A 12,261-nucleotide genomic window follows, 5' to 3' on the forward strand; every position below is an offset into this window, starting at 1 on the left:
CCCTTCAACTATGTGACCTATTTTTAGTTTCTTCCAAAAGAATGCTCCTTCTTTAAATTTGAGAACAATTCATGTGTAACTTTTTTTTTCTTTGATGGCAAGCTTTTACAGCCACACATACTTCAATTGTTTTGTACCTACAAAAATGTTATGGCGTGTCTAGTAGCACTAGTTTCAAAAGTTACCTTATTCTTAACCATTTTTCTCTATTTTGATTATTTACTTTGTATCTTTCCACTCATTTGGCATGAAAATTGATGTTCACGCTTTTGTATGCAATAATAAGTTGATTTTTCTCTGACTCGAACAAACTATTTAACTCTCTACCCAAGAGTCAATGGTTTGACAAATGGCATATACATATTTTCAATTTAAATACACAAGTATCAGTGTCTATTTGGGTCATGGACCATTTTTAGACTCAAGGTGGTCTTTTAATTTGCCCAACAAGCCTTGAGTGTTGGGTCATCTAAGTCTTGGGTGTTGGGTCATCATAGGCAAATGCACTAAATTAAGGGATTTAATTTCACTCTAGGCTTGTTGACGAAGATTGGGATTTATTGGAAGTAGACCGGTAACTAAAGTAGACAACTTGGATTGGGGTAGTTAGCGACCATTACCATCCACTGACCAACTACATTCACCGAGGTACCAGAGAAACAATTTTGTTAATGAACGACTGAAGCCCATATAATCTTCCTTTAACTAAAAAATAAAAAAATTCATTTGACAGAGTAAATGACATTCATGCAATGACAGTTAATATCACAATTTAAACAAATAAGACGTATATAAGGCAAAATAATTCAACAAGTATTCACAAATAGTCAAAAAGATTTGATTCATTATGGTTAGAACTAATTAAATCCCCATCAAAGTCGTCATTTTGTAATATGTAAAAAAAAACTTATTTTTCAAAAATTTATTAACATTTTAAAGAATAATGAATTTTAAAAGAGAGTCGCCACTTAATTTTTTTCTAAGAAATTAAGAAAAACTTAATAGTTCTCAAAAGATTCAAAGAGACAAAATCATTTGAAGGTACCAAAGGGGCTTGGCATTCAATTTACACTTCAAGAAAGTGTTAAGACACTTGAAGTGTTTTTGTAATGTTTCAAGTATAATACTATTTGAGAAAAATTACTTAGAAAAGAGTTGCCACATAATTTATTAAAGAAATTAAGAAAACTTAATAAAAAAAAAAACTCTAACAAAATAAGTCTTATAAATTTAAAAAATGGGTAAGAGGTTCTTATTTACAATTCAAAAAGATTATTAAGGCATTTAAAGCATCCGCTAACTTGCGATTGTCCTACGACGTAGATAACTATTTTGACTATATTTAGGAAAATGTCTTTACTTGAAAAAATAGATAAACAAGGAATACTTATTAATTTTTAAGAAAAGAAGATATAAATTAAAATAATTGAATAAATTGCAATGATTAAGACTTAAACAAAACTATATTAACTAGAATTAATTTTTTTTGAATTATTTTAATTGATAATTCGAACTAAATTAGTTATTTTAAGCATGGAACTATTTCTAATTAATTATTTTATTTGACTAAAATATTAAATTAATGTATGAGAGTTGATTGAAAAAAAAGGAGTTAAAATGTACCAACATAAAAGGACATCTATCATCTTTTGAGAAATTTAATTACGATAACCCTAAAGTTAAATAGCTAATAAATTAGTAAGGTAAGACAAATTAATAAATACAAATAGAGAGAGTGAGGGAGGAAGATTTGGGCCTTTCTAATCTTGGGTTTTTGCCCCATTTATTTGTCCTACACTATTATAAAGGCTGCGCAAATATCAGATGGGCTTTGATCCAACTTCCATATAAAGTTGCTTGAATTTTTTTGGGGCTTTTGGCTTGTTTCTGATTTTCGTATACAGATCGTATACTATCAGTATATCAATGTATATAACTCTGTTTTTACACAGTGAGACTTGTATTTTTGTCTTCAACTTGTATATCCACAGTTTGGAGCAATATTTCAGCACCTTGACCTGTATATCAGTGTATAAACATTGTATACAACATATATACAACCCATTCCTTGGTCTTTTAAACTAATTTCCAGCAACATGTTGGAGCTCGTAACAAGATTGGAATATACAGGGAGGGGGAAGACTCGATGGAAAAAATGTGAAAGAAGGAGTTCAAGTGACTCGAGGAGAGCTAAGTAAATGAGAAAATTCCTTAATAAACTAGGTTATAAGGTTTAAGGATAATTATTTAACAATATGTCTTTCACCACAATTTAACCAACAAACACATTACTATCAAAGAGCTACAGTCTTGACATTTTAGAATTAATCATAAGGCAAGTAAAATTATAACTTAAAGCATATAAGAATCGAGAAAATTTCATGACCAATATATAATTCTCATAATGAATAAAAAAGTCAATCAAAAGATATCTTCATAACGACCTATCATGACATAAGGACCATTTAAACAAAAATCAACACTTTAGAACTATGTAGTCCATTTAAACAAAAATCAACACTTTAGAACTATGTAGTAATTAACAAAGGAATAAAACAAATTTAGTGGCTTTGGAAACTATCACACATTGATTTCAATATTTTACCATAGTGATCACCAACATGACAACTAAAGAATTAGATTTAACGTAGGATCCTGAAAGGTTACCTTCACATGCCTATCCCGAATGATAAAATCATATTATCAAGCATCAATAATACAGTATACAAACCATGGATCTACGTCGAGACATGACATTTCATGCAAAAAAAATATCATAAACGTAAGGCAACAAGACAATCAAAGTAAAAAACCTTAGTATTATAACAAATTATCACTCTCTAATCAGATTTTAATATAAAAAGCATTTAAACCAAGTCTATAGTGGAGTTATGATAAGCAAGGAAGGACTAAATTAAATAAAGCATTTTGAAGAAAAAAAGAAAGAAAAAAAACAGATCACTAAAAGGCTATGAGAATCAACACAATAAGAGTAGTAATAGCTTGATACCAAATTTCCAAAATTCAATATATATTGTCATGCTTGGAAACCAAATGCTATTATCTCAATGAGAACGAGAAATTCATTTCCTATTTGGAACTAATGAAAAGACAAACAAAGACTGGCAAAACTCTCGTACTAATAATAGAAGATCAAGACCTAAACCAACAAAAGAGGTGTAAAATTGAATCAACTATACCAAATATCAAATTACGGTCAAAATAGTAAAGAACATAAATAAGATGAAGAAGTATACCTTTTTTGGAGAATCCATTGGGACGACGAGCTTGAAAGTAGCAATTTCCACACCTCAATTCAAATACAAACACAAACTAAGAATCCCGAAGCAGAATCTAAGTGACGAATTTCTCAGAATTTAAGATTAGAGAATCGTTTTAGAATGTCAAGTGTAAAACAATTATTGCTTCAAAAATCAAACTCAAAAGCCATCAAAATGGAATTTCAATATCTCTGTCTTTATCACTGAGGGTAGAAGGCTATTGATAGGGAAGAAGAGCTGGTTTAGGGGGGAAATCAATTGGAATAATTTTGAACTTCTTTCCCCCTTTCCAAGGCCAACAGTGAAAGGGATTTTAAGATCTATTAAAAAAGGGGAAAACGGAACAATGATTTGATCGATTAGGTTGCTAGGGTTATGGGTTCTGTAGGATAGTTGGATGAGGGTACTGGTTTCTTCGCATGTGATTATGGGTTTGTAGAATGATTTGCTCGCTGAATTTTACTTTTGACTGTCGCATAAAGGAGAAGAAGACGCAGAGTAGCATATTGGTCTTATACGCAGCTGCAGATTGTTGTTGTATTGGAATGTGTTTGGGCTGGGCAATCATGAAATTGGAATTGGGATGAGATTATGTATGTTTGGGGCTTTGGGCTGATGGAAATTTGTAAAAAAGCCCAAAAGTTTGGTCTCAAAATTGAGTCAATGTGGGGGATAGAATAAATGGAAAATGACCATTTGAATTTCAATTAAAGCCAATTGAAATTAAGAAATATAGCCAATATGAATTTAAGTAACAAAATTTACTAAAAATTAAGTAAAATGAATTAGTTTAATCAACTAACGAGCTTCTTAAGCGTAACAAAAATAAAATAAATAATTCAATTATAAGCTAATAACTCCAAATTATAAATATAGCTTACAGTAAATTAATAAAATATTTAACTAAAGTGTAAAATTCTTTGTTATGATTTTTCAAATATTTATAATATAACGGGAATGTAAAAATATATATATTTATTATTTAAATTGATAAAATTTATTTGAAAATAATTTGAAAATATTTTAAATTTCATAAATTATTAATTCATAAATACAACCATCACTAATGAAGTATTTAAAATATAAATATTTTGAGATAATTTTTGAATATTCATAAAATACATTCATTATCTACATAATTATATTAAACACATATATTATTTAAATATCATAAAAGAGGGACAAAACATGCAAATTATATGTATTATTTCTTTTTTTTGTATTTTTATTTCAAATCGTTTGTGTCACGCCCGAGCCTACACCCTGGACGTGGTCCACAATCAATGACCATTAATGGCATTGAGTAGACCCTTGACATGACTTACTAAACTCATCAAGAGAAAAAAGGCAATATTATAATCATCAAAGAATTGAATTAAACTGAATAATAAGATAATTGGAATGTTTTAATGATTTAATCATTCAACGTGGCCAAAGTGGCAACCAAGTCTTTAACATAAGAATAATACCGTAAGACTAATGAACTACTACCTGTCTATTTATGAAGCCTTCTAAAACTGATATGCATATTGGGACAGACCCCACAACATCCTATAAAAAAAGGAAAGACAGAAAGTGATAAATGTGTCCTTCAGAATTCAAGGAGGCTCACCACTAACACTTTGCTGGATCAACGATGTGATGGATGATGTTGATCCTGGTTACCTGCGTCTACAACATTATATGATGCAGGCCAATTGATATCTATACATTGAATGTACGAGTATGCGAGTTTAAATGTTAAACTATCTTAAGTTTGAAAAGGAGTAAGAACGAACACTTACCTTGGTCTGCTCAACTCAAGAAAAATATGACTTAATAATACTAACTCATTTCAATATAAGCCAATTTAAAAGCATGTGTAATATTAAGAAATTTTTTTGAAAACATGTTGTAGGTTCTGAATGTATTCAAGGATACAAATAAGTCTGAGATGTTTGTGAGAATAAAAAACAATTGATGTGTATATATATAAATACATTTAACTTCTGTGGGAGTTTCTCTAATCGAAAACCATCTCTTAAGAGCTACAATAATGTTACAACAATCTACCTCACTCCGATAGGGCATCGTATACCCTACCAAAGGTATAAGATTTGATTGCCTAACGGAACAACTAGACTACTGTGAAAAGGTTTCTTCTAAAGAATATGACCCTCTTCTACCCATGGTGGCTACATGGTTTATGAGGCTGTGAGCTGTCTGAACTCTCCCCCATATTGGTGCTCAATTCTACTCCCAAAATATACTAGCTCTTATGTTTTAAAAACATATTGATTTAGTGATTTGAGATTAGTGCTCAAAATACTTAGCTCAAAGACTATCTTTGAAATAACAATTCTTCTGCTTGGTTCATTTAGAATGATATTTCTTATTAACTGAAAACTATGCCAAAGACTCTTTGAAAATCTCTGTTTCTCTTCTTTTCAACTGTGAAAACATTTTAAGTTCTTTTGGGACTACTTTGTTCCTATATCCTTCTTTGAAGGAATACTTCACTTTACTTTGAACTGAACTCGATCTTAAGTCTTAAAACGTCACTTCAGCGTTTTTAAAGACTTATGAAAACTTGAAATGAATTTCACTTTCTTATCTTTTAGTCCTTGATTAAACTGACCTTTAAGTGTAAAAAAAAGTTAATGCATTTGCAAAAGACTTCATGAATGCACTTCAAGAATTTTCTTAACTTGGCTCTAACTTTCCCATGAATTTGAAGTTATGGATTCAAGAAATAAATTAGTTTTTGAGCTTGATTTCTATGTAATTAGAAGTCATTTAGAGAAGTTAGAATTATTAGAAGGTGTTAAAACACCTTAAAAGGTCTTAATTGGAATAAAATAGGAAAAATAGGCAGCTAAACGCCGATTTGGGCGCGTTAGGGGAGCCGCGCCAGACCATTTGGTATGAGGCACCATTCTGGTGCACTGTACGGGCGCCCCAGGCCCTTTTGCATAGATGGGGCGCACCGCGCGAGGTGGTACCTAGATGCGTCTGAACGGTTTTTCTTCTCTCATTTTGTGATCCTAAATCACCTAAACCTCCATAGTTCAAATTCCAAATCCTTCGTTTTATTAGTATCTACAATACACAATAGATCGAAATCGACCCGGAATGACGAATTGATGCAACAATAGGCAAACAACAACTCAACAATCAAGAACATAACCATATTTTTCAAGAAATTCAATATTCTCATTAAAACAATTCGAAAATCAAACGATTGAAGTAAGATTCATGTGTGGGTAAACTAACCCAACATTTCTCACATACCTTTAAATGAATCACCCCCGAAGATATCCGCAAGTTAAACCTTGGCGTTCTTGGCGAATCCTTGATTTTTCTCCCTTTTCTTCTTCTTTTTTCTTTTATCGAAGCTCTAAACATGATTTTGATTTTCTTATCTGAAAAAAAAATTATTCTTACCCCTGTTAACCTATAAAAAAATAGAAAATAAAAGAACATTGTAATTACTCACTCCTAGAGCCTAACACGTTTAAGAATAAAACAGAAGGCATACAAGTTGTTGAAGATAATCAATTAAAGCATTGGAGATATAAAAATGATTGATTTGAACTCGCTTCATTTGTAAATAAGGTATCCATGATCTTTTTGAATATCAATAGTGATACTAAACATACTTATTTTTCATCTCTATCCTACTTTATGATCTTTAGAGATCTGATATATGAAAGATTTTGTTATATTCAAGAATTCAAAATATATTGTTATTATAAGTTAATTGTTTTATATTAATACATATTTGATAAATTGATTGCTAGACTCAAAACATGATTAATGTTAGAAATGATATGGTTTAATTTTTTCCTTTTGTTGTTAACAGTAAGATAGTAATAGTAATATTTTATTTATTGTAATCTCGAAGAAGCACAATAGTTCTTAATATTAGTATTTGTCAAATTTATGGACAATTATAATGCCAATAAGGGATGCCATTAATGGCAATGCCAGATGCAAATTCTAGGAGAGTTAATTGGCTATTGTTATTGCCATTGCGGTCAAATATATGTCATCAAAAATTGAAGAAATATTTAATGTTCTAAATTATTAGAAAATTTGATCAAAAAATTAAAAGAACTATAATATTTTTTTAATTTTAAGACTAACTAACTTTTTTAAATTAAACAAAATATTAAAGTTAAAAGAGTAAAAGTATTTAGAAAAGTAAATAAAATATCATTAGCCAAAAAGACACTTGCATTTTTAATATGTTTACCAACAATCTCTGTAATTTTGCTTAAAACTTTAGGAATCCACCAATAATTAACTAAATTTGGAAGCAGAGGGTTATTTGCGGTGCAGCATAATCTTTTTTTTTTTAAAAAAAAAAACTAAATTATAATGGAGAGATTAAGTGAATTTTTTTAAAAAAAAACTTATAAAAAAAAGTTTATGAAAGAATTTTTTTGAAAAAGCAAAAAGGTTGGAACGAAGGGAGAGGGTTTACCGTTAGAGAAAATCGTGGAGTGGGGTAAGAAAAATATTTTATATTTTATTTCATATTTTTTAGAGAAATATTATTATTTCAATATTTTACTTTAATTAATAATCATTTTAATTTTTATCATTATTAATGATTGTCTATATAAAGTGTGCTAAAAAGAGATATATATGTTCTATTAAACTAATAAAAGATACTTTCTTCGTTTCAAAAATAATGTTCCTATTTCTTTTTTGGTTTGTTTAAAAAAGAATGATCCATTTCCTTTTTCGGTAGCACTTTAACTTTCCGCGCGACATGTTTAAGACCACAAGATTAAAAAACATTTTGATACATTTGACATGACATTAATTTAGAATTACAAGATTAAAAATTCTATTTTTTTCTTAAATTCCGTTCAAAGTCAAACTAAGTTATCCTTTTTGAAACAGAGAGAGTAGCAATTTATATATAAATCTAGACGGTCAATTGTTTGAACATGAAATAAAAAAAATAAATCCTTAGTTTGTTTTATATGCATATTTATCTTTCAAAAAAGAAAAGTAAAGAAGATTATAATTTATCACTGTTCATGTCTAACACGTGCAATTAGAAAACAAAAAAAACTGAAACAAACTTTGTCTCTTTGTCTCAGTAATAATAAAAGTTTGAATGGAAGATAAAGCTCGATCAAAACTTAGGAGATATCGAGAGAAAAAAATATAATTATTTGAAACAATTGCTAATATAACTTGTGATTCTTGGTTTTGCAGCTTCTACTCTATTTTATTGAAAGAAAAACATATCCTTTCTATTTTCTAAAGAAAAATATCAAGTGTTGTTGTAAAAGAAATGGTGTCGCTCTCCAACTCAATTTCCAAAGGGTTGTTGCATAGTCCAGAATTGCGTGAGGTACAAAATTCAATTTCATTTAAACCTCAATCATACATTTTCCACCTTATTTTTATTCGTTCTTTTGTGTATTTTTTTAGTTAAATTTATCATTCTTATATGTTTTATCTTCTGCAAGTATATGCTGCAGACTTTTGTGTACCCGCGAGAGCCAGAGTTTCTCAAGGAGATTAGACTTATAACTTCAAATCATCCAAGGTAATATTTTATTATTAATTTATACTTGTCAATCTCGTTTTACCCATAAACATCAATTTTGCAAAATAAAAATATTTTACTTTCACCCATCACCATACAACATTTTTTTTGTGTGTAAACCCTCAAACTATTTTTAATTAAATCAAAAACCTAAATTGCTAAACCTTGTCTGAAAATAAATTACATAGGCCAATACATTTTTCACGTGACTTCAGTAAATCTTCATTTTCCAACTCAACATAACACCTCATGCTTTCCATTGACTCATCATTTTTTATTTTTTTTTTAAAAAATTTTACTAAGAAAAGGAGTAATATGAAGAATGCCTTAATTTTTTTAGTCTGCTTTACAAAGAATGATATCTTTCCTTTTTTAATACTATTTTAACTACAATTTTTAATATGACATGTTTAAGGTTACAAGATTAAAGAGTATTTATAAACATATGTCATAACTATAATTTAGAACATAAGATTAAGAAGTTTTTTTTTTCTTTTTTTTTAATTTCAGTTCCAAGTTAAACTAGGTCATTGCTTTTAAACAGAAGGAGTAGTATTTAGTAGGGCGGTAGTTGGGCCGATAAAAATGGGTCAATACAATATACGGGTAAAGATTTAGTCCCGTTAAAATTTGTTTTGGTTAAAATAGGTTGGCTGAAAACTGATTAGGTTACAAGTTATAAGTAATAGGTCATAACTCATCCGTCCATTTTTTACTAATTTTAATAACTTTATTTTGTTATTTACAAAATTTTTGTACCTAATTTTTTTTTCTTTATAATAACTATATATATCATATAAAATGAAAAAAAAAATTGAAAATATTTTGATAAAATTTCTCAAAAATCAATTTGGATTACATATAAATCTAATTTTTAAATGGATTAAGCTAACAAATTGTGAATCAATAACTAACCCAAATCTTAAATGGGTTGGGTTGGAGAAGTTGGGTTTGATGTTAGTTTAATCAATGGGTAGAATGAGGGCTAATAATGTGGGTAGTAGATGTCACATGAGTTACAAGAAACTAATGATCATATAATTTAAAAAAATCAATAGTCATCTTCTATCACAATTTATACACGTTAACTTATGCACTTAATATTTTGTTTTAATAATAAAATGTATATACACCGACAATAATGTGTTTTAAAAAGTCAATCAGCTTAGCTAGAATTATATTTTTACAGGTGTTTAATAGAAACTGCACCAGAAGCTGGTCAACTAATTGCATTGTTGTTGAAACTAACAAATCCCAAAAAGACGATTGAAATTGGAGTGTTCACTGGATATCCCTTAGTCCTTACAGCCCTTACAATTCCTGATGATTGCAAGGCTAGTGTATCACAATTTTATACAACTAAAATTGGTTTAATGTATAATATATTCTCAAATTCATGTGTAGAACATCATTGATCTATGTGTGCAAATATTATGCAGATTATAGCTATAGACCTTGATCGAGATGCATACGAGATGGAATTGCCAATTATTAAAAAGGCTTACATTGAGCATAAAATTAATTTTATTAAGTCCTCGGCATTATCAGCCCTTGATGAACTCTTGAATGAGGTAAGTAAAAGTAAAGTTACTTGAAAATCTTTTGCATCCAATTACTTGATTAAATGAAACTACTTATTCTATTGCATAATGAAAATAGAGGAATTTTCGATTTTGCTTTCATTGACACAGACAGAGTTAGCTATCAAAAGTACCATGAGAGACTGTTAGAATTGGTGAAAGTGGGAGGTATTATAGTATATGACAATACACTATGGTTTGGGACAGTTGCTATGCCAGAGGAGTGTGTTAAGGAAACAATGAAGCCAAATAGGCAACACATCATTGAATTTAACAAATTTTTAGCTTCGGATACTCATGTTAAAATTTCCCAAGTCCCTATAGGTGATGGAATCACCATTTGTTGGCAACTCTAAAAAGAGTTTTCTTTTGTTCTAGGAATAACAATTGTGTGTCTTGTGTTTGATGTTGAAATGTTTCCTTTTTTACTAGTAAGTTGTTGTTGCAAAAATTATTGTACTATGACATTTTCGCTGCTAATTCTGAGTATGTGAAAAATTAACTCCTTTTTTTAAGAGTTATCATATTTTCATATAGTATTTTGCAAATGTCTCAAGTTGATACTTGAGAAATGGATATGATTTTCGAGCAAACATATTCATCCTGTTACAGAGTCCTTTTCATGGTGAAACTTCTTTGGCGAACAAAGTGTCTCAACTCTGATAATTCTTTGACTATGACGCTTGTTCAATCCAATATACATGTGAGTGTACGTGATCGCACATGCATTATAGTGAGTATGAATGATTAGGTGTTGGACTCATTGAGACTTATGATTATAGAGGTATAATAAAACTCAGAAGTGTTTTGTTGAAAGAGTTATCAATTTCTTATAACTGATATATTTTTCAAAGGGTTGAGAGTTCTTTTAATCACAAGGGGAGAACCTTCTTTTAGTGTTATGATATATCAAGTAATCATGTTGCTCATCGACCTTCTTTAATCTTGCAATATTTATCGAGTTAGTAATTTATGGGGTCAATATTATGACTATGATTCTCTCAAATATCTAATCACATATTTTTATTTGTCTCACGCCTATATCTCTTATTACTACGTTAATTACAAGGTATGTGTCTATCCTAGACACAAGATATGTTTCCCCATTCCTAGGCTTATGATCCTACTCTATTTGATCTTAATTGTATCTTACGTCCTTCTCTCTCTCTCTCTCTCTCTCTCTATCTATCTATCTCTCTCTCTATCTATCTCTCTATCTCAAGTTAAGCAGTACAACAATAAAATCAAAATCAAATAAATCACTCATATGAGAAATATGTAGTAAAACATTGCATCATATCAACAAAATCATATTGTTGATATGCTTAAGATACACCTTTAAATGGTGTAATGTGGTAGCACGCAAGAACAATAATAAAGTTTTGATGAAATATATAGGAAATATGGGAAAAGTTTTGAAATTTACAATGGGAACAACTATTTGGTACTTATAGATAAATTCTAATTTATAATGTTATAGGGAATCTATAAACTATAACGAAGATTGCAAGAAAATGAAACTACATTAGACGCAAAATTGGATATTAAAACACCAAGATTGTGTCCTACAAGGTATTTTTTTTACCATTGAATTATAAATACTTTGAGTTACACATATACACTTAGTCTCTTGCACTTTCATCCACCATTTTGAATGCTTGAGTAGTTTATCTACATAAGATGCTTTTATAACTAAATTGTTTATTAACAAAAGTGTGAACGATCATGCTAACTAAATCTTATTATTCCTAATATTAATTTAACAAAGAACAGATAATGCCCAGAGTTCCTACAATCTATTTACCAATTTTTGGCAAAATCGATGAAATTTAAAGAACTTTTAAAACTCCTA

General features: G+C 29.4%; 1 protein-coding gene across 1 annotated transcript; it reads left to right on the forward strand.

Moving 5' to 3' along the window:
- The first annotated feature begins 8,552 nt into the window (after positions 1-8,552).
- LOC101248678 (cation-dependent phenylpropanoid and flavonoid 8-O-methyltransferase 1-like) lies at positions 8,553-10,765 on the forward strand. The gene is made up of 5 exons (XM_069297627.1): positions 8,553-8,631; positions 8,750-8,829; positions 10,019-10,163; positions 10,269-10,410; positions 10,491-10,765. The coding sequence occupies exons 1-5, from the start codon at positions 8,572-8,574 to the stop codon at positions 10,763-10,765; spliced, it is 702 nt and encodes a 233-aa protein (XP_069153728.1). The 5' UTR covers positions 8,553-8,571.
- The last annotated feature ends 1,496 nt before the right edge of the window (positions 10,766-12,261 follow it).

Source organism: Solanum lycopersicum, chromosome 5, assembly GCF_036512215.1.
Source record: "Solanum lycopersicum chromosome 5, SLM_r2.1".
Taxonomy (NCBI): Eukaryota; Viridiplantae; Streptophyta; class Magnoliopsida; order Solanales; family Solanaceae; genus Solanum; species Solanum lycopersicum.